The sequence below is a fragment of the Hemitrygon akajei genome, chromosome 23 (assembly GCF_048418815.1).
Source record: "Hemitrygon akajei chromosome 23, sHemAka1.3, whole genome shotgun sequence".
Classification (NCBI taxonomy): Eukaryota; Metazoa; Chordata; class Chondrichthyes; order Myliobatiformes; family Dasyatidae; genus Hemitrygon; species Hemitrygon akajei.
Window position 1 is genome coordinate 25,504,796 of NC_133146.1, and position 23,882 is coordinate 25,528,677.

Below are 23,882 nucleotides of genomic sequence, written 5' to 3' on the forward strand. Positions count from 1 at the left end.
GCTACAAGACCTGCACAAAACCACATAGTTACAACAGTGCAAACAGTAGCATAATTGATAAAAAAAAACAGACCATGGGCACAGTAAAAATAGTCCAGAGATAAGTCCGAAAGAAACCACAGTACAGTTTCCACAAGTCCTCAGGGTCCTGACAGACTCGTCATCCCACGCAGGAGGCAGAAAGGAATACCCCCGCTATGGACTTCCACGGCGCCACCTGACTCAGCCTCGCAGACGCAGCACACAGTGCAAGTGCCACCGGATCCAGCCTCACAGACACAGCACCCAGTGAAAGCGCCCCGACCGCAGCTGAACCTCCAAGCCTCCGACCATCCCCTCCGGCACAGCTTCTCCGAGCACCATCCTCTGCCGAGCGTATTAAGACGCCCCGGCCAACAGCCACCAGCACCGAGGACTGGGGGCCTGTTCTTCTTAGAAGAGACCCTGACCTCACAGCAGCAGCAGCAACGAAGAAGGCCTTCCTGGAGATTCCTCCGTGCTCCCTCGTCCGTTTTTCATCAGATTAGGATTGTGCACGGCACCCCATTTAACAAATAAAACAAAATAACATATCAGCTCCGGAGTGGCCACTGCAAACTGCATTGCACCGCCATCTTGGGAGAAATGTAGGTATTTAAATATGTAGGAATTTTGCTTTAAAAAAATAAGCACTTATGTTTTCAACACTCAGAATGTGTTTATTATTGATGGAATCGTGTGAATGTTCACATTATTCAGTCACAATCATTTTAACATAGCTGAAGTATATATTTCCTTTTTACGATTGTAGCTGTTAAAGAAATTTATGTCTGGCTGAAGTGTGTCAAAGGTCAAGTTCATGATCCAAAAAGCCTGATGCCAACACAGATTATTCCTGGCTCTGGTAAGGTTCTGCATTTACAGTTTATTTGTGAATCAGTTTTGCTAAACTTTTAGGTAAGCATGAAACATATCAAAAAACAGTTCTTTCTTTATATTCTGATTGAGACAAAAAGGACTATTTCCTTAATCACAGAATGCAAGGGCAGTTTTGTTTGATATTAGATAGGAGTATCATACTTGGTACTCTGAAAAATATAATTGTTTCAAAACAGACACTGACATGTGAAATGTGAGCCAAGCTACTATTCCTATTTATTTGATATTCTTAAGCATTATGGAAAATATTAAATAAATCAATTTGTCACCTGAACAATGTTTTTGCTAATATGTTCTGTTTTTCTTTTAAAAAGCAAACAGAAGTTTCTTACTTTTTATCTTAGTTTTGACAGATATTGGAGAATTACTGCATTCTATCAATGACAGCTGGAAAAATGCTGGAAGTTATCCCTGCAGGGAGCAAAATTTACAGACTTCCAAACTCTCTACAACTAATGGAGTTTTGCAGGTATAGTACAAATGTGGCTAAATGCATTTAATAATTATTTGGATTAGTAAACCTCAGTGGTCTTTTTAGGTATTTCCCATTGAGTATTTATTAAGCATTTTCAAACAGGGTGAAAGGCTCACCTCAGGAATTCAAAGCCTTGTGTTGCAGTTGCATGCAGTCAATCCTAGTTACTGTTAGCAAAGGTTTCTCTTGTGATCTAACAATTACATGTGCTGTGATAAGTTATTTTTCTGTTTGCAGTATTGTCTCCTAGTTCAAACAAATTATAAAAATAATTCACCCTGTATGGGAGAGAAAATTGAATTTTATTCAAGAAATGTTGTATTTATTACACCCTATAAAAGACCTCTTTGGGAACATTGTATTTCCTCAGAGTTTTAAGATGTTGCTAGGGAGAGTGGTAGAAGCATGATGACATCGGTGTTTAAAAGGCATCCTGCTTGTACAGGCCCAGTCTGCTTCAGAAGCAGTCCCAATGATCCAGGAACTTGATTCACTTTTTTTTTTTTTTTGCACCATCCCTTTGGCCATGAATCCATCTATCTACCCTGACATAGCTCATGGCGTTTGAAGCAATGCACCAATTACATCATTTAAGATCCTGCTCTTTAAATGGTTACACAACTCCTTAAACTCACGTTGCCAGCCTTTGTCCTTTCTCCTACCTAAGTCGCTAGTGCCTTGCTTTTACCATGACCCCTGGTTGATCAGCCATCCCTTTCAGAATATCATCCATCTGTTTTGAGTCGTCCGTGGTCCTAGCACCAGGGAGGCAATGTACCAATCAGGAGTCTTCTTTGTTGCCACAGAAGCTCTTTTCTGCTTCCCTCTGTGATAAAGTCCCCTAACCCCTATTGCTCTTCCGGTCCTGTTCTCTAACCCTTCCCCAACCCACCTTCAGCGCCATTAACTAGGGCTATTGCTGCTTCTCTCCCCAGGACTACAGCTCCAACTGCTGTTAGTGGGCACAGGGGAGCACAAAACTGTCCTCACACCCATAATCTTTATTACTATTTCCTTTGATTGCAACTGTAAGATAAGTAAAAGAGAGACAACGACTGGCACTGAGCAGAAGACACTGTACAAGGAACTGCTTCTCATTTTCAAGGTTCAATGTTGTATCAATTTTGAGCTATTTGTATTAAGTTACTGTTTTTTGTTGACCAAGACTATAATCTAAAGAGTCATTGATTCCTCATGATAAATGCCTTGACTAGTTTTTAATGTATTTTTTGTCATTTATATTGTTTGATTTTGCAGTGTGTCCTAAATCGCAGTGCAATCAAGTCAGTGGCTAAGCAATGTTCTGCAGCAGAGAACTTGGAGACCGACATCACTTTAAAAAGCTGTAGAGGAGACATCACTGTGGACAGTAAGTTTGCTCTGTTTGATTCTTCCCTCATAGGTTAGAATATCTAATGGAACAGAAAGGCAAACAGATGCAAAGTGAAAATCTAAGAACACAGAAATAATCAAAAGTTGACTCAATCCTTTAACTTCTTTGGACATAACTGGAGAGTTCACAGTTAAAGTACCACTGAAAGTTTGATTTCTAGCTCACTCTAACCCTAGGTTTTAACATTCTCTTTGTGCTTAAGGATTCTGAGTAATGCTATTCACATTAAATATCCAAATGTATGTAAACAGTTTTCTATTAGCCATAAATTAATAGCCATAAAAACACTCAAAATCTCCTATAGATGCACCATGGAAAGCATTCTGACAGGTTGCATCACTGTCCATCTTGGGTACTAGCCTACAAAGTACCCAGGACATCTTCAAGGAGCATCTCAGAAAAGCAGCATCCATTATTAAGGATCCCCAGCACCCAGGGCATGCCCTTTTCTCACTGTTACCATTGTAAGAGGTACAGAAGCCTGAAGGCACACACTCAGCAATTCAGGAACTGCTTCTTCCCCTCTGCCATCCGATTCCTAAATGGGCATTGAACATGTGAACACTACCTCACTTTTTTTAAATATATGTTCTGTTTTTGCACAATTTTTAATCTATTCAATATGCATATAATGTAATTGATTTATTAATTATTTTTTCTTCTATATTATGTATTGCATTGAACTGCTGCTGCTAGGTTAACAAATTTCAAGACACATGCCAGTGATAATAAACCTAATTCTGATTCTGACTTTGTTTCCCCAGCTGAAGTCCAAATACACCATTTTACATGGCAGCACTATGTGCTAATATAGGAAGTACTCTCTGCTTGAGGAAAATACAGTTATAACAAAAATGGGATTGGTAAAACCACAATTTGCTGGAATTGGTCAGGTAGAATCAGATTCAGATTCAGTTTATTGTCATTTAGAAACCACAAATGCAATGCAGTTTAAACAATGAGACAACGTTCCTCCAGAATGATATCACAAAAGCATATGACAAAACAGACTACACCAGAAAATCCACATAATGTTTGGCAATCCCCCATCCAGAGTCCAGAGAGGCTGCTGCGTATTAATATCGCGCTACTGTCTTAGCGCATTTCCCGGAAAGGAGCTCCAAATCCACCAGTCAAACAAGACCAAAAACTAAAGCTACAAGACCTGCACAAAACCACATAGTTACAACAGTGCAAGCAATAGCATAATTGATTAAAAAAAATAGACCATGGGCACAGTAAAAATAATCCAAGATGTTAAAGGATTATAAGTTCAAAAGAAATCAAAAGAATCAGTGCTAATCCAGGTTTAACATCTTAGCCTTTTGCTCTTGGTAAATGTTATGGACATGAAATTTTTTATTAAGCAAAAGGCCAAAGGGACCGAGTGAATAAAAATTAAAGTTTGGATAGGCAGGCCAGCAGAGATCCAGACTGGTATGACCTGTTGAGTTTCTCCAGCATCTTTCATATTGACAAATGAAAGTTTGGTTGAAAGGCATGAATGATTGAATAACAAAAAGATTCAATAAAAAGGAGTGATAATACGTTGCAATGAAGCAAAATGGATGTAGAGGAGATATAAGTTGCTACAGTATAATCATTGGTACTTTGTATTATGTGATTGCTAATGTTACCTTCTCCCTCAAATTTCATTCAACTTGATTTACGCAAATTAATTACAAATGAGTTCTGTAGTTCTCTTTATGTTGACCAATACAATAAATATTTTGTGTCAGCAGGAATAATACAATGATTAATTCATTTCTAAAGTTGGTGGTTTAGGAGCAAAATTGTTTGCAATACTAGAACAATTTTATGTGATTTGAATGGTACCTTGTGATCCTTACTTTACTAAAGCAGGACAATTTAGTTACCAAACACCATTCCTTCAATATCTGAATATTTTATGAAGACAAGACTGCAGATTCTGGAATCTGGAGCAAAAAACAAACTGCAAGAACTCAGCATGTCAGACAATGACTGGAGAATGAAAGGAAGACTGGATTTTTTTTTTTATTGAGACCCTGCATCAGGGCTGACTGTCAGACTTGATGGAGGGTCTCAACCTGAAACATTGACCATTTATTTTCCTTCATAGATGCTGCCTGGCCTTTGAGTTTCTCCAGAAGTTTGCATCTTGCTCTATTTTATATTTGGTTTGCTTATTTGAAGTACTTAAGGGTTAAGGCCGGCAACTTTCATTTTCTTTGAGAAGGTGGTAGTGTGTTACATGATGGAAACACTGCAGTAACATAATCCCACAGTGCTGTTGGTAATGAGTTTCAGGACTTGCATCCAGTAACAATGAAAAAGTAGTGATACACTTCAAAAATTGGGATTTATGTGGCTTAGAAGGGGACCTGTGAGATATTGGTTATTTTATCCTGTCCTTGGTAGTAAAGATCACAACTCTGGGAGATGCAATCGGAGTAGCTGAGCGGAATTGTAACATTACATTTTGCAATTGTTATACAATGCAGCCATACTCCAGTGAGTCCAGTGGAAGCGCAGGAAATGGACACAGTGAATCTGAGCTGCACAGGATTAGAACTCAGTGAATCTGAAGAGAGCATAGGATTATTTTTTTGCCTTATTATTATTATTATTTTCATTGCCTTTTTTTATGCCTTTTTCATTGGCCATTCGTAGTAAAAGGCAGGATGTTTTCCATTGGATATAGATCCTCCCTGGATGACAAGTGTCTGACTTTTGAGCACTAGTTCATATTAATGATTTACCATAAATATTATTAAATACAAATGAGACCCAGTCTTTGGTGTGGGGGTGGGGGGGGGGGGGAGTGAAAGCCCTCTTTACTTTACCGGAGTAAATAATACCAGTGTCTCTTTTTTTAAAAAGAAGCTAACAATTACACCATGGGAAACCATACAAGAAAGTTTGGAAATTCACAAGCAATTGTGTCTATTGATAACTTCTGTAACAATATTTTGTTGAACAATGTAGCATCCACTGATACTTCAAAGCCATCAAAACAGGATATCCTAGTAATGAAGTGGGGAAGACAGTAAATAAATAAATGTTCATGTAATTTGGTTCCAATCAACACCATTTATTACATTCTGTGGAGCTATTGTTACCATAGCATGGGATTTTAAATACTATACAGCATTTTCTGATGTCAGGATAAAATCCACTTATGAACATCTGTATAAATGGAACCCATTTGTAACTCAGGACTGCCTGTTGTTAATGAACAATGCAATCTCCTTACTCTTCATTTTTTGATTTTAAACCAGGAAACATTTGTGGTCAGTTTTTTTATCATTTGATTTGATCACATTTTTAAAAATTACTCCAATCTTTTTTCCAGAATTCTCTCCACAAAAATATGTTCCATGTGCCCATCTTCTTTCCTAGAAATAGATCCCGTCTTATTTTATCATTTGCTGAGATATATATATATACACTGATGAAGAAATTCATTCCACTATTTCTTTCCACCATTTGGCCTACAGAGTATACCTTGAAGCATAATTTGTTCTCTGTTGCTCCATAAATTCAATTTATATAACTTTTAGAGCTACTCAATAATTGATTGAACATTATTGGAATGCCTTTAAAGGAAAACATGCTGATATGATAACTCCACATTCAAAATAAGGTGCTAATTGCATCATTGAAGCCAAAAGATTTGCCCATTGCTTCCAACTGTCTTTTATGTCATTTCTTCAATAGGCAAAGTCTACTATGTTGCATTTAGAATTTTGTTTGAACTCCTACGTGCTAATACTTAGAGATACATATTAATTGAATTTCAAATTTCAATTTCTCTTGTGCTATAAATGGGCATATTGAAACACAGAGCAATCTAAGCATGTAACAGAATTTCATTTTTTAAAATATCCTTCAATATTAAATGTATTAGATTATTAGTATTGTGAACAGACCTTTGCACTCACCTAATTTATCTTTTGTGTTTTTTTTCTATATGGATGTTTAATTGTAAAATTACTAATGTCTTATTTTGATAATCTATGCAAATAATTTACTGGACAAATCTTGTGTCTTTCCTGCAGTGATGTGGTGATCATAGAATAATAATCTGTGTTTGCATGTAAAATGTTAAAGTAAATCAGCTGTTTTGCTTTGGATTTGTTGTAGAAAACAAAGAATCGCTTGTATCCAAGGTAGTGAAAGTAGAATTAAACCAAATTCACAAAACGGAGAACCATAAAACTGCTGCTGTCGGCAATGACCAGGGGTCAACCCTGCGGGATTTACTTACTACAACAGCTGGCAAATTGCGTTTAGGTTCAACTGATGCTGGTATTGCCTTTGCCCCAGTGTTTTCTGCAGAAACACCTGTGAGTAGAATTTTATTATTTAGATGTTTATAGGTTTGCTGTTCTATAGTGCAACTATTTCTTTATGTAGAACAACTGCCTTAGTGGGGAAAGCAAGTGAATGCCTAATAAAACTGTTGCTGACAGCATGATAGTCAATTGATAATGGTACAGCCTGCATTTTATTTCCAGAAATACTAGTTTTATCCATGGTCCTCTACATCAAGGATTTGAAACAGATTTTATTACAAACTACTAAAAATGATGAAAAGGTAGAAATAATCAAATGATGTTGCTTTATTTGGTGCTGATTGATTTTTCAGGGGAGCAGGTTTTATGCTTTCTTGTATTTGGCTTGATGTTGGTTAGCAATACTGCATCCAATATTATATGTTTTTGTTGGGAAAAGTATGTGAACCTTTGCTTTCAGTAACTGATGTGACTCCCTTGTACAGCAATAACTTTAACCAAATGTTTCCGGTAACTCTTGATCAGTCCTGCACATCAGCTTGGGGGAATTGTAGACCATTCCTCCTTACAAAACTAATTCAACTCTTGAGATGTTGATGGGCTTCCTTGCATGAACTGCTTGCTTCAGGTCCTTCCACAACATTTCTACTGGACTAAGGTCAGGACTTTAACTTGGCCATTCCAAAACACAAATTTTCTTCTTTTTAAACCATTCTGTTGTTGATTTACTCTTGTTTTTAGGATCATTGTCTTGTTGCATTATCTAACTTCTATTAAGCTTCAGGTGACAGAATACTACCCTGATATTCTCCTGTAAAATGTCTTGATACAATTTTGAATTCATGCTTGATACATTGTTCTCTCAGCAACTGCAAACTGACTAGGCTTTCAGGCAGCAAAGCAGCCCCAAACCATGATGCTCCTTCCATCATGCTTCACAGTTGGGATGAGATCTTGGTATTGGTGTGCATTTCCCTTTTTCCTCCAAACATAGCAGTGTTCATTTCTGCCAAAAAGTTCAACTTTTGTCTCATCTGTCCACAGGTCATTGTCCAAGAAGTGTTGTAGAACATCCAGGTGGTCTTTTGCATACTTGAGATATGCAGCAATTTTTGTTTTTTGGAGAGCAATGGTTTCATCTAAGGCATATATGTCAAACTCAAGGCCCGCGGGCCAAATCCAGCCCACGGTGGAATTATCTTTAGCCCGCGAGATAATATCTAATTACTATTAAAGCTGGCCCCAGTAATCGAAGCGCCTATGGCGTATGATATGGCTAATGCTGAGTTTATTCAGGTACCAGGTTTTCAGGGTTTTTAGTGTTTATTCGGCAGTCTTGCTTGGCAGTCTTCTTCATAAGAAACGGAATTTGTAAAGTGAAACACTTTGTAGTTATAGCAAAGACTGAGACACATGAGAGCAGGCTGAAAAAACGGAGGCAACGAAAGCTGCGTTCGCACGCATCCGACTGATCTGGCCCGCATGAAGCTGCATTTTGCTCAATCCGGCCCGTGACCTAAAATGAGTTTGACACCCCTGATCTAAGGTGTCCTTCCATGAACACCTTTCTTGTTCAGTGTATTTCTTATAGTGGACAGATGAACAGAGACTCCAGAGATTTCTGGAGGTCTTTTGCTGTTACCCTTGGGTTCTTTTTCACCTCTTTCAGCGTTGTATGTTGTGTTCTTGGTGTGATCTTTGCAGGATGTCCACTCCTAGGGAGAGTAACAACAGTACTGAGTTTCCTTCATTTGTAAACAATTTCTCTTACTGTGAACTGATGAACACTCAGGTCTTTAGAAATGCTTTTGTAGGCTTTTCCAGCTTAATGGTAAATCCTTTTACTAAGGTCCTCTGAAAGTTCTGTTGATTGAGGCATAGTGCACATAAGCAGATCTTTCTAGGGAAGAGCAGGCTCTGCCAGTAATCAAACTCAGTTGTCTTCTTTGTAGGGCAGGGCACCTCTACAACCCACACCTCCAGTCTCATCTCATTGATTGGAACACCCGACTCCAAATAGTTTTTGTAGAAGGCATTACCCCAAAGGTTCACATACTTTTTCCAACAAATACATGTAATATTGGATAATTTTCCTCAATAAATTAATGAACAAGTATTATAGTCTTTGTGTAATTTACCTAATTGGGTTCTCTTTATCTAGTTTTAGGACTTGCGTGAAAATCTGATCACATTTTACGTCATATTTAAGCAGAAATAGAGAAAATTCTGAAGGGTTCACAAACTTACTAGCACCACTGTATAATCAACAGAATGTTCTTTTTAGCCCAGTAGACTTATTCAGTGGTGTAAGATGGTCATAACTTAAATGTGATGAACATTTAACAGCACTATTTTGTCATTTGTTAGACTGTAAGAGGTGCAAGAAGCATGCCAAATCTCTTGGATGACATAATCGCATCAGTTGTTGAAAATAAAATCCCAGCAAGTAAAACAGAGAAGTCACATGGGAAAGAAGAAACAAACCAAAATTTTCAAAAAGAAATTAAAAACCTAAGTTTAGACTCCATCAGCAAAAATCCTTCAGAAGTACCATATTCCTGGCTTTGTGAGGGAAATGTATTGTGGCTTCATGATCCTGGACACCCCAGCAATTGTAAGATATTCAGAGAATGCTGGCAACAAGAACAGGTCTGTATAAATTGGTATTGAGGATTTCAAAGCAAATGAAAGTATTTGGCACATGACTACTGGAATTTGTGGCTATCATTATAAATATATATTTGTTAAATAACTTAAACATAATGCTTTATTTGAAATTATTAGTAATAAAATAAAAATAAATACTGTGGTGGCCATATATTTAGCAATTAATTAACTTGGAATCACACTGCAGTTATTTTCTGCTGAGAAATATTCTCTTGAAAATTGGTTCTTCCCTTCTTATCGCCCTGTCATTTATTTTTTCTTTGCAGCCTGTTCTTGTGTCTGGCGTGCACAAGAAACTAGATTCTAACCTTTGGAAATCTGAAAGCTTTAATAAGGAATTTGCTGACCAGAAAGCTGATCTAATTAACTGCAAGGATGGCAGTATAATATCCAGTGTAAAAATGCAAAACTTTTGGGATGGTTTTGAAGATATAACTAGTAAGTGTTATTTGCAGATGATCTGCTTGCCATCATTATGTTAACAATTAACTGTTCTTAACTTCATTTGCAAAATGATATTTTTGTTATCACTCTCTTATATACGTTAGTTGTACCTTTTTCTAATTTCATTAAATATTTAAATTTCTTTGAATAACCCAAAGCAATTAGTCCTATCTTAGATAAATACATTCATACTTTATACGGAGTAATAGAAATCTTTACTCCTCATCCAGAACGGTTAAAGTCGAAGAGTGGGGAGTCTTTGTTACTGAAGCTCAGTGATTGGCCTTCTGGTGAAGATTTCAAAAACATGATGCCTTCTAGGTAAAATCTAAAATTCATTCTGAATTTTAATGACTATCTATTAAGTATTGGTATATTTTAGATTTCCTCTCTATTTATGTCTGCCTGCATTATTTATTGTTCTGTTAAGAATTTGTATTTGCAGTTTGATTTCTTTTGCACATTGATTGTTAGTTTTTGTAGATAGATTTCCATTGATTTTATTGTATTTCTTTGTTCTACTGTGAATGCCTGCAAGAAAATGAATCTCAGGGTGGAATGACGTACATACTTTGATAATAAATTTAATTTGAATTTTGAACTTCGAAGAACAGCATTTTTCTCAATGATGTTTTATGTTCAGTTATCTATCACAGTTATGTCAGTAATGGAGGAGATAATATTAGTAACATTTGGACCCAAATCCTGCTCGAGAAATGACCTAAAGGAAATGTAGCACTTTGATTTCTTTCAAAATTGAAGTGTTGGAAACTTAAAAAGATATAGCCATTTAGCTTTACCTTACTGTACTCACTTTGAAACTCAGGTTTCTAGAAGCACAAGTGCTTCAGAATTCCAATATGACTTAGAGTGTGCTGGACTGGCATGGGCATGATTGAGCAATGGGAGTTTAGGTGATTATTCACCATATTACAATTCTACTTGATCACATTGCATATTTTTGCACCCCTGTACCTCTTAATCCGCTGGCTGTATGAGTGTCCCTCAGTTCATCTTAGTGACACCAGAGTGCTCTTGTCTGTTGGCCAGGAACCAGAGAGGAATGCCGTAGTTTGCTGCAGGGCAATGGGTGGAGTGGGGAGTAGAAAAGGGCATTATCGATCCAGCAGTTGGAGGAGGAGGTGGTTGGCAGGATCAGTGGTAGGTGGTAATATGAAGGAGTCTGGCATGTTCTGGCAAAAGGATTGGGAAAATGATGGGGCTATATGTACAGATCAAGGATTTGGGAAAGCTGGAGTAGGTTTGGAACTCAGAGGTTCAAGGTCAAAGATATTCATTTATCTGCCTTGCAGGCTTCCCAGTTGGTATTGATTTCTAAGACTTTAGATACCCAATGACAGATATTCCCGGCACAGTGCAGTTCAGGTTTCTATGCAGTGCTCCAAAAGTAGCACTATATATTATTTATGTTCCTAAATTCACATTGGAATAGAAAGCTTGAGTCATGCTAGGAAGTGCCTGGTCAGATTTCACAATTGGTGTCCTTGTCTTGGAATTGCGCACAAGTAGAATTTATTCTTTTAATTAGATAGTACTGAAGAAAACAATTCAGTTATGTAATCCAACTCCTGGACGACATTGATCTGTCTTGAAATTACATGTGCTTTCTGTTTATACGTGTAGATCATTATTTGGCCATTTTAAGATATTACATCATTGTAAAGTTTTGTTTAATGCAATATAAGAGCTATATTTTCCTCCCTTTTTAGATATGATGACTTTATGAAAAATTTACCACTGCCACAGTATTGTAATCCTGAAGGAAGTTTAAATCTGGCATCTCGACTACCAAGTTTCTTTATCCAGCCAGATTTGGGGCCGAAACTGTGTGGTGTTTATGGTAAGTAAGAAGTGTTCTGCAGTATTAAAAAATATATGTATTTATATATTTATTTTAAAATTTGGAGCCTAATATGCAAACAATTATATTATTTACAGGACGGGCCACAGTGGATGAACATGGAACTACTAACCTCCATCTAGATGTTGCTGATGTAGTCAATGTCCTTGTCTATACTGGAGTACCAGAAGAGAATGGAAACAATCACGGAGCAGGTAATGTTCACAATGATCAGTTTATGAATTGTTTCTAATGATTCATTGCTGCAAAGTTTTCAGTCCTTCTACCAATATAACTTTATCATCAAAAGTAACAAAACTGAAGGGACTTATGTAGGGGAGAAGTTTAAATAAATGTGTTTTTAAAAAGCCATAATCTAAATCAGATCGAAAAATAATCTATTTGAAATGACATATTGACTATTACTAATTTCATAAACAATGATATCCAGTTACAAAAAGTGCTTATGGGGATGGGGTTGAATTTAATAAAAACATGATGTTTATGATTAATAGAATGTTAAGTCCTAAGTTTTTACAAGTACTCTGATCAATTTGATGTTTCTGTTGTTGGAAGATCCTTCACCAAAAAGCTGAACAGATAGCTATTGTAGGTTTTATAACCAATTAAAGTTAGTGGCACAGCAAATTTCGCTTAATTAAGGTTGTTGCCATTTCTGCGTCCATTGGATCATTTTTACTTGTCTGTTCAAGAAATAAATCAAAAATTTGATCTCAGTTTAGCAATAGAATATATGTTCTGACAGATGTGCATGTAATTAATGAGATTATACATTGAATATAGTTGCAAAGAGTAATTAATTCTAAAGGCATTTATTTGGGTCCTTCATTAACTTCAATTTATATGTTTATTTTGATTTGATCTGTAAAATTAAACTCAAATTGAACTTTGGCTGCATTTTGAACTATTCCCATGTTTTCAGGTCCTGGTTGTGTTAGTGTTAAATAAATGTGGTCTAGTTTAGGCTTGATGTTTTCTATACTTATTGTCCTCATCGCTCTTAAACTTGCAATTTGATCGCGGTAACCTACTACATCACTATTACAGCTTGTGTCGGAGTTCAGAATTCAATTCCAAGTCTAAGTCATCTGTAAAAAGTCTGTATGGCTACCCATGGAATGCATGGGTTTTCCCTCGGTACTCTGGTTTCCTCTCACAGTCCAAAGATGTACCAGATAGGTTAATTGGTCATTGTAAATTGTCCCGTAATTAGGTTAGGGTTAAATTGGAGTTGTCGGGGCTAAAAGAGGTGGAAGGGCCGATTCCGCACTGTATTGCCAAATATAAATAAATATCTTTTGATTTATTGTATTTTGTAGCAAATAATGATGTTGATTTGGGGGTCTAGGCATCTTCAGGCACTTGTATTTGGCTGCTGAAGTCTGAGGATGTGCTGGAGAGCCTATTTAGAAACAAATAAATATTTGTGAGAGACATGGGGCAGGAGGAAGATTGAGGTAAAAGGTGGTGGAAAGTAGTAGTTTACAAGGACAACTATGGCATTACTTCTTATGGTATCATTATTCAAAGAGTATCACTGAGTGTACAACACAGGAAAGGTCCCAAGTAACATCCATACATTAAGCTGGTGTAAAGATTGTGATGTCCTTGACTTCCTTATTATGGAATTTTAACAAAACCCCACTCAAATCTGAATGAGCAAGGAGTATCGAGTTCAGCTACTGAATAAAATATGTGGACCACTAAATCTTTGAAGAAACTTCACGACTTAAGAAAGAAAAGTCGGCAAAATCCCTCATCATCCAAGTACGTAAATAACCAGCACTAGTTCAAACCTTTTCCAGAACAATTTCCACAGCACCAAGTTCTTTGCCACAGCACTAAGGAAGTTTTTTGGTGTATTTTTTTGTTTACTTATTGTACATGCACTGAGTGGAAAAAAAATAAGTATGTTTACATATAGCAGTAGGTCAAGGTTTTGGGTTTATTTTAGAATTGACCAAATCAATATGATTGACTTGGATGTCATGGTTTGAAAATTGCTCACTAGGTGAAGCAGGATGAGAGGTCAAATGTAGACATAACTTTCAGGAGATGGCATTTGAAAACTGTGCCTTCATTGAAGAAGAACTATTCAGTTTTTTTTAAATTCTTGAGCTTTAGCCCTTAAGATTTTGATATTACTGAAATGTGAAGGTTTACCTCCACCACCCTTTCAGACATTGAATTGAGGTTCTTACCATTCTTAGGGTGAAAATAGTTTTTCTAAGTTTCCTTGCAATTCTTTTACCTATTAACTTGAATCTATGCCTCCTTGATATTAACCCCTCTGTTTTGTGAAATTGTACTGCCATTTTTCACTTCAAATACAACTTCTGGCAATGAAAAAGATAACAGCACAAGATTACTTGATCAATTTGCAGTGTAAATGTGAACCAAGATTATAGAATGGAAATGTTGGTATCCACAGACAAGTATGGATAAATTAATGTAGCTCAATTTAATCTGAAAGTTGTAAGCTGCAAGATATCGGTGCTAGGTGGGGAAATCCAGAGAAGTGAGATAATATCCTTAAGAGAATAAAAGATAGTCAATTGTCCAGCCATCATATCCACCTACTCAACTTTTATGAAATCCAACCAGCTTCTGACAACCCTACTACACTAAGAGTTTTCTAATTTCCTAACTCACCCAACTAATCATAACAGTATGGGGAAAATTAGTTACTTTATTACTAGAAAATTAGGGCATTTTCAGAAGCACAACAGTTCTACCACATACGATATTAATGAAAATTCCTATATCGTGTATTTCTAGCTATCTTGAAACAAACTGAAGAAGAAATTGATGAAAACACAAAGAGTAGATTGAAGAGCATTGATGAGATTCCAGGTGCTTTGTGGCATATCTTTTCATCCAAAGATACAAACAAAATAAGGGAGTTTCTGCAAAAGGTATGCTTTCATTGAATGTGAAACTTCATGAAAAGTGGTGGGAAATTTGAAATTTAAATGTAATCATTAAACTATTGTATTATAGAAACCAACTATTAGTAATGTCAGATGTTTAGGAAATTAAATGTATTTTGGGGTTGTCTAGGCAGGACAGATTTGCCTTAGTTCCTTTCTGATTTTAGTGATATAATGGATTCCAAAGGTAAATTACTTTTATCAGCTGAAACTGAGCAATTTAACTCTTAACTGTGGTGTTTAATACTAATAGAGTTTTAAAAATCTAATGGAGTTTAATTAAAACAAGAAGACCTGCTGTATATTGAGGCAGGGTTTGATCGACGCACGACTGCGCAGGCGCATGGACATCAGTGAGTAAGATCGGCGGGAAGAATTCAAAAAGTAGACAGCTTTATAGAGGGGCGTTGGAGTAGAGGGAGTCAGAGTAGGAGGGCTTAGGCTCAACAGGGCTTCAACGAAAATTGGTCGAGGCAAGGTAAGTTAGGAATAGGAATAAGAATAGGAAGTATGTCTGAAGGGCCGTCCAGCCTCCCGGACGGCCACATCTGCGCCAGGTGCGTCGAGCTGCAGCTCCTTAGGGACTGGATGACAGAACAGGAGATGCAGCTTGATGACCTTCATCTGGTCAGGGAAAGTGAGGAGGTGATAGAGAGGAGTTACAGGCAAGTTGTCACACTGGGGCCTCAGTAGACAGATAAGTCAGAGCAGGGAAGGGCAAGAGTCAGATACTAGAGAGTACGCCTGTGGCCGTCCTCCTTAACAATAAGTACTTCTGTTTGAGTACTTCTGGTGGGGGAGCGACCTACCTGGGAGAAGCAACAGTGGCTGTGCCTCTGGCACAGAATCTGGCCTTGTGGCTCAAAAGGGTAGTGAAAGGAAGAGGATGGCAGCAGTAATAGGGGACTCTATAGTTAGGGGGTCAGACAGGCGATTCTGTGGATGCAGGAACACGGATGGTAGTCTGCCTCCCAGGTACCAGAGTCCAGGATGCTTCTGATCGCACCCATGATATCCTGAAGTGGGAAGGTGAACAGCCAGAGGTCGTGGTACATATTGGTACTAACGACATAGGTAGGAGAATGGAGGAGGTCCTGAAAAAAGACTACAAGGAGTTAGGAAGGAAGTTGAGAAGCAAGACCTCAAATGTAGTAATCTCAGGATTACTGCCTGTGCCACGCTGCAGTGAGTATAGGAATAGAGTGAAGTGGAGGATAAATGTGTGGCTGAGGGATTGGAGCAGGGGGCAGGGATTCAGATTTCTGGATCAACGTAACCTGTACAGAAAGGACGGGTTGCACTTGAATCCGAGGGGGACCAATATCCTGGTGGGGAGGTTTACTGAGGCTATTGGGGAAGTTTAAACTAGAATTGCTGGGGGATGGGAACCAAACTGAAGAAATGGAGGAAGAGACGGGTCACAAATTGAGAAAGCTTGTAGACTGTGTGAGAGGGAGGATAGGTAGGTGATAGAGAAGGGATGCACTCAAACTGATGGTTTGAGATGTGTCTATTTTAATGCAAGGAGTATCATGAACAAATCGGATGAGCTTAGAGTGTGGATCGGTACAGAGCTATGATGTTGTAGCCATTACAGAGACTTGGATGGCTCAGGGGCAGGAATGGCTACTTAGAGTGCCAGGCTTCAGATGTTTCAGAAAGGCCAGGGAGGGAGGCAAAAGAGGTGGGGGTATGGCACTGCTGATCAGAGATTGTGTCATGACTGCAGAAAAGGAGGAAGTCATGGAGGGATTGTCTGCTGAGTCTCTGGTGGTTCATTTTGGTAGGTCAAATATGATGGCAGAATATAGTATTGATGGTGAGACTCTTGGTAGTGTGGAGGATCAGCGGGATCTTGGGTCCATGTCCATAGGACACTCAAAGCTGCTGCGCAGGTTGACTGTGTGGTTAAAAAGGCATACGGTGAATTGGCCTTCATGAACTGTGGGATTGAGTTCAAGAGCTGAGAGGTAATGTTACAGCTATATAGGACCCTGATCAGACCCCACTTGGAGAACTGTGCTCAGTCCTGGTCACCTCACTGCAGGAAGGATGTGAAAAGTATAGAAAGGGTGCAGAGGAGATTTACAAGGATGTTGCCTGGTTTGGGGAGCATGCCTTACGAGATTAGGTTGAGTGAATTTTGCCTTTTCACCTTTCAGTGACAGAGGATGAGAAGTGACCTGATAGAGGTGTATAAGATGGTGAGAGGCATTGATCGTGTAGATAATCAGAGGCTTTTTCCCAGGGCTGAAGTGGCTAACATGAGAGGGCACAGTTTTAAGGTGCTTGGAAGTAAGGGATGTCAGGAGTGCGTAGAATGGACTGCCGGCGACTGTGGTGGAGGCGGATGCAGTAGAGTCTTTTAAGAGATTCCTGGGTAGGAACATGGAGCTTAGAAAAATAGAGGACTGTGGGTAACCCTAGATAATTTCTAAAGTAAGTACATGTTATACAGCATTGTGGGCCGAAGGGCCTGTATTGCGCTGTAGGTTTTCTATGTTTCTATATCCTCTGGGAATTTTATTTATTTTGAATTTGTGCTTGTTAAATAAATTCAATTTTTTGTTAAGTGGTGTTAGATAGAGTGAACTTCTGACATTGGGTCAGGCTTAGAGAGAAAAAAAATCTCTTCATAATATAATAAGCTGTTTGATAGCCTAGGTTTATCAACGGTGATGAAAAGATTATTGTTTTACTTTTTCAAATAGGTTAATGAGGAATTGGGTCAGGAATCTTCTGAACATGATCCACTCCATGATCAAGTCTGTTACCTGGACAAGAAACTACGCCAGAGGCTCTATAAAGAATGTGGAATACAGTGCAGGTCCATCTTGCAGTTCTTGGGTGATACACTCTTAATACCGGCTGGGACACTGCGTCAGGTAATTCAGGACATTCTCTGCCAGGAAGTCTTGATATAGACTTGGTGATAGGAGCCAAAGGGTATTGGTGGGTGGGTGTTTTTTCTACTGGAATCAGGGCTGGGACCTTTATTGTTTGTAATATACAGTGGCATTGAAAAGTTTGGGCACCCAGGTCAAAATTTCTGTTACTGTGAGTAGTTAAGTGAGTAGAAGATGAACTGATCTCCAAAAGTCATAAAGTTAAAGATGAAACATTCTTTTCAACATTTTAAGCAAGATTAGTGTATTATTTTTGTTTTGCACAATTTTAGAGTGGGGGAAAAAGGAAAGGAGCACCATGCAAAGGTTTGGACATCCCTAGAGATTTGAGCTCTCAGATAACTTTTTACCAAGGTCTCAGACCTCATTTAGCTTGTTAAGGCTATGGCTTGTTCAAAGTCATCATTAGAAAAGGCCAGATGATGCAAATTTCACAGCTTTATAAATACCCTGACTCCCCAAACCTTGTCCCAACAATCAGCAGCCTTGGGCTCCTCTAAGCAGCTGCCTAGCATTCTGAAAATTAAAATAAATGATGTCCACAAAGCAGGAAAAGGCTATAAGAAGATAGCAAAGTGTTTTCAGGTAGTCGTTTCCTCAGTTTGTAATGCAAATAAGAAATGGTAGTTAACAGGGATGGTGAAGGTCAAGTTGAGGTCTGGAAGACCAAGAAAACTTTCCAAGAGAACCACTCATAGGATTGCTAGAAAGGCAAATTAAAACCCCTGTTGGACTGCAAAAGACCTTCAGGAAGATTTAGCAGACTCTGGAGTGGTGGTGCACTGTTCTACTGTGCAGCGACACCTGCACAAAATGACCTTCATGGAAGAATCATCAGAAGAAAACTTTTCCTGTATCCTCACCACAAATTTCAGCGTCAGAAGTTTACAAAGGAACATCTAAACAAGCCTGATGCATTTTGGAAATAAGTCCTGTGGACTGATGAAGTTAAAATAGAAATTTCTGGCCGCAGTGAGCAAAGGTATGTTTGGAGAAAAAAGGATGCAGAATTTCATGAAAAGAACACCCCTCCAACTGTTAAGAACGGGGGTGGATCGATTGTGCTTTGGGCTTGTGTTGCTGCCAGTGGCATGGGGAACATTTCACTGGTAGAGGGAAGAATGAATTCAATTAAATACCAGCAAATTCTGGAAGCAAACATTACACCGTCTGTTAAAAAAGCAGAAGATGAAAAGAGGATGGCTTCTACAACAGGATAATAATCCTAAACACACCTCAAAATCCACAATGGACTACCTCAAGAAACGGAAGCTGAAGGTTTTGCCATGGCCCTCACAGTCCCCTGACTTAAACATCATCAAAAATCTGTGGATAGACCTCAAAAGAGTAGTGCATGCAAGACAGCCCAAAAATCTCTCAGAACTGGAAGCCTTTTGCAAGGAAGAATGGGCGAAAATCCCCCAAACAAGAATTGAAAGACTTAGTTGGGTCCAGAAAGCGTTTACAAGCTGTGATACTTGCCAAAAGGGGTGTTACTAAGTACTGACCATTCAGGGTACCCAAACTTTTGCTTTGGGCCCTTTTTCTTTTTTGTTATTTTGAAACTGTAAAAGATGGAAATAAAAAAAGTAATCTTGCTTAAAATATTAAAGAAATGTGTCATCTTTAACTTTATGCCTTTTGGAAATCAGGCCATCTTTTACTCAGTTGTTCACAGTAACAGAAATTTTGACAAGGGGTGCCCAAACTTTTGCATGCCACTGTTTATAAATGGATGATAATGTAAGTAATCTGAATAGTAAGATTGAAATGATACAGAATTTGGTGGAGTCGTAGATAGTGAAGAAGTTTGCCTGAGGATAGTGGTACATAGATTGAATGGAAGATGGGCTAAGCAGTGACAGATGGAATTTAATCTACACGAGTGCAAGATAAAGTACTTTGGAAAGTGAAATTCTGGTAGGACCTTGGGATCATTGTTCCTGGAACTGCTGTGTTTATTGTTCTGTCTTTGTGTGAATGAAGAGAAAGAAACCACGATATAGAATTTGACTACCTTTGGATGTAAGTTCATAGTTTGCTGAAAGTAGCCACATAGGTAGATAGGATAGTGAAGAAGGCTTCTGGTATCTTTGCCATCATAAGCCAAGGCAGTAAATATAAGTTGGGATGTTAAGTTGCAGCTGTACAAACAGGTTAGACTGCACTCGGAGTATTATGTTGAGTTCTGGTTGCCGTACTGCAAGAAATTGTGGTTACATAGCGTGCAGAAGAGATGCACCATGATATAACCTGAATTGGAGGGCTATGGTAATAAGGGATAAGATAATAAGGGATTTGATACATTGGGTTCATTCTCACTAGAATGTAGAGGGCTTCTGAAGGGTGACCTTAGAGGTTCATAAAATTATGAGGGGAGTAGATAGGGCAGATGGTCTTTTCCCCAGGACATAGTCTAGAACTAGAAGGCACAAGATTAGGATTAAAGAGAATTTTAAAGGGGATCTGAACAATAAGATTTTTACAAAGAGAGTAGTGGTTATCTGGAATGAGTTGCCTGGAAAGGTGGTTAAGGAACATACAATTGCAATGCCTAGTAGTTATTTGGATGGCTACCTGGACAGATCAAGTGTCAAGGCCTAATTCAGGCAAGTGAACTTAGTATAGGTAGGCACTACTAGTTGGCACGTACAAGGTTACTGAAAGGGCCGTTTCTGTACAGCATGATTCTGTATCCTGGTTTCATATAAAGATGAAGGACAGCAGTTCCAAGCTTTAATTGTAGTTTAATTGCTGTTACAACACACACAAAATGCTGGTGGAACACAGCAGGCCAGGCAGCATATATAAGGAGAAGCACTGTCGACGTTTCGGGCCGAGACCCTTCGTCAGGACTAACTGAAAGGAAGCCACACTCAGGTTGGAGGAACAACACCTTATATAGCCTCCAACCTGATGGCATGAACACTGACTTCTCTAACTTCCATTAATGCCCCTCCTCCCCTTCTTACCCCATCTCTGACATATTTAGTTGTTTGTTTTTTTCTCTCTCTCTGCCCATCACTCTGCTTGTTCTCCATCTCCCTCTGGTGCTCCCCTCCCCCTTTCTTTCTTCCTAGGCCTCCGGTCCCATGATCCTTTCCCTTCTCCAGCTCTGTATCACTTTCGCCAATCACCTTTCCAGCTCTTAGCTTCATCCCACCCCCTCCGGTCTTTTATCATTTCGCATTTCCCCCTCCCCCTCCTACTTTCAAATCTCTTACTATCTTCCCTTTCAGTTAGTCCTGACGAAGGGTCTCGGCCCGAAATGTCGACAGTGCTTCTCCCTATACATGCTGCCTGGCCTGCTGTGTTCCACCAGCATTTTGTGTTAGTTGTTTGAATTTCCAGCAACTGCAGATTTCCTCGTGTTTGCTCTTTAATTGCTGTTGTCTGTTTCGAAAACCAGCGCACAATGCATATCCCTAAATTCATTGTTTGAGGTGTTATTCTTAAAACTGATAATCATTGCAACACACACAAAATGCTGGAGGAATAACAATGCATTAATAATCATTGCTTTAATTATTTTTCTATTAAAAAGTTACTTGATAAATTGTGTATACGTAATTACAGTACCTTCAAAAAGTATTCAGCCCTCAACCCTTTGCATTGAGTATTACAACCAGAGATTTTGGTCAATTTAACTGAGAATTTTTACTTGTGAATTGCATGTTCTTTTTTCACAGCGGAGCCCAAAAACAGGAAAATTGTAAAACATGAAAAACTAAAAATTCAAAAACTGAAATGTTAGCAGCTCAAAACTATTCATGCTCCTTTGCTTAGTACTTAGTTGAACCACATCTCACTGCTATTACAGCCAGTAGTCTTTTTGGGCAAGTCTCTATTAGCCTTGCACAATGTGATGGAGCAAGATTCACCCTTTTCTCCTTGCAAAATTGCTCAAGCTATATCAGGTTAGTTGGGGAGTGACAGTGGACAGCAATCTTGAGGGCTTGCCATAGATATTTGAATGCGTTAAGGTCTGGGCCACTCAAGGACATCAATTTTCTTCATTTGAAGCCAATCCATGGTTGCTCTGGGTTTCAAAAGCAAACATGAGGAAATCTGCAGATGCTGGAAATTCAAGCAACACACACAAAAATGCTGGTGGAACACAGCAGGCCAGGCAGCATCTATAAGGAGAAGCACTGTCGACGTTTCGGGCCGAGACCCTTCGTCAGGACTAACTGAAAAGAAAGATAGTAAGAGATTTGAAAGTAGCAGGGGGAGAGGGAAATGTGAAATGATAGGAGAAGACCGGAGGGGGTGGGATAAAGCTGAGAGCCGAAAAGGTGATTGGCAAAAGGGATACAGAGCTGGAGAAGGGAAAGGATCATGGGATGGGAGGCCTAGGGAGAAAGAAAGGGGGAAGGGAGCACCAGAGAGAGATGGAGAACAGGCAGAGTGATTGGCAGAAAGAGACAAAAAAAGGAGGGGGAAAAAATTAAATATATCAGGGATGGGGTAAGAAGGGGAGGAGAGGCATTAACGGAAGTTAGAGAAGTCAATGTTCATGCCATCAGGTTGGAGGCTGTCCCGCCGGTATATAAGATGTTGTTCCTCCAACCTGAGTGTGGCTTCATATTAACAGTAGAGGAGGCCATGGATAGACATATCAGAATGGGACGTGGAATTAAAATGTGTGGCCACTGGGAGATCCTGCTTTCTCTGGCGGACCGAGCGTAGGTGTTCAGTGAAATGGTCTCCCAGTCTGCGTCGGGTCTCACCAATATATAAAAGGTCACACTGGGAGCACCAGACGCAGTATACCACACCAGCCGACTCACAGGTGAAGTGTCGCCTCACCTGGAAGGACTGTCTGGGGCCCTGAATGGTGGTGAGGGAGGAAGTGTAAGGGCAGGTATAGCACTTTTTCCGCTTACAAGGATAAGTGCCAGGAGGGAGATTAGTGGGAAGGGATGGGGGGGACGAGTGGACAAGGGAGTCGCATAGGGAGCGATCCCTGTGGAAAGCAGAAAGGGGGGGGGAGGGAAAGATGTTCTGTGTTCTCCATCAACCTTTGGTGTTCCCCTCCCCCTTTCTTTCTTCCTAGGCCTCCTGTCCAATGATCCTTTCCCTTCTCCAGCTCTGTATCCCTTTTGCCAATCACCTTTCTGGCTCTCAGCTTCACCCCATCCCCTCCGGTCTTCTATCATTTCGCATTTTCCCCTCCCCCTGCTACTTTCAAATCTCTTACTATCTTTCCTTTCAGGTAGTCCTGACGAAGGGTTTCGGCCCGCAACGTCGACAGTGTTGCTCTGGGTTGCTGTCCTGCTGAAAAATGAACTTCCTTCCCATTTTAAGCTTTCTGGCGGGGCTGGTTTTTATCCAGGATCCTTCGGTATTTAGCAGCATTCATCTTCTCATCAATCCTGACCAGATTTCCAGTTCCTGCTGCTGAAAAGCATCCTATGGCATGATGCTACCTCCACGATACTTACAGTAGGGACAGTGTTAGCTGGCTGATGTGCCACACGTACCAGTTAGTGTTGAGGCCAAAAGGTTCCACTATAGTCTCATCTGACCACAAGACCTTCTTCCACTCTTTACATTATCTTCTAAGTGACATTTTGCCAAGGGTTTACGGACAAGGATATGCTTTTTTTAAGCCAGGGCTTCTTCCATGCTACTCTTCCATAAATGCCTTTATTGTGCAAGGCCTTAGAGATGGTGAAGCCAAGAACTTCATCTCCATTTGCAGTCATTAACTTCTGCACTGACTGTTGGCATCACCGTAGCCTCTCTTACAAGTGCAATTCTTCTCTGGCAACTAAGTTTAGGGGGCAACCTGACCTAGGCAGTGTGGCTGCAGTTTCATTTTTCTCCCACTTTTTCATGATGGACTGCACTGAGCTCTGAGTTATGTTCAGTGCCTTTGAGATGGTCTTGTACCCTTCCCCGGATTTGTGCTTCTCTATTATCGTTTTCCCGACTTGTCTTGAATGCTCTTTTGTCTTCATTTTGGTTTGGTCTGTTGAAAATCTGTT

The 23,882-nt window shown here is 39.3% G+C and overlaps 1 protein-coding gene across 4 annotated transcripts in view; it reads left to right on the top strand.

The window, feature by feature from the left end:
• The window catches only part of jmjd1cb (jumonji domain containing 1Cb), a 178,832-nt gene that overhangs the window by 140,241 nt on the left and 14,709 nt on the right, over nucleotides 1-23,882 (top strand). For all 4 annotated transcript variants that reach the window (XM_073027229.1, XM_073027230.1, XM_073027231.1 and 1 more), the window contains 11 exons: nucleotides 791-883; nucleotides 1,263-1,387; nucleotides 2,651-2,762; nucleotides 6,912-7,114; nucleotides 9,431-9,712; nucleotides 9,997-10,168; nucleotides 10,405-10,495; nucleotides 11,905-12,035; nucleotides 12,134-12,250; nucleotides 14,835-14,971; nucleotides 17,698-17,871. In XM_073027229.1, the coding sequence (XP_072883330.1) occupies nucleotides 791-883; nucleotides 1,263-1,387; nucleotides 2,651-2,762; nucleotides 6,912-7,114; nucleotides 9,431-9,712; nucleotides 9,997-10,168; nucleotides 10,405-10,495; nucleotides 11,905-12,035; nucleotides 12,134-12,250; nucleotides 14,835-14,971; nucleotides 17,698-17,871 (1,637 nt within the window). The remainder of the gene's footprint in view (nucleotides 1-790; nucleotides 884-1,262; nucleotides 1,388-2,650; nucleotides 2,763-6,911; nucleotides 7,115-9,430; nucleotides 9,713-9,996; nucleotides 10,169-10,404; nucleotides 10,496-11,904; nucleotides 12,036-12,133; nucleotides 12,251-14,834; nucleotides 14,972-17,697; nucleotides 17,872-23,882) is intronic.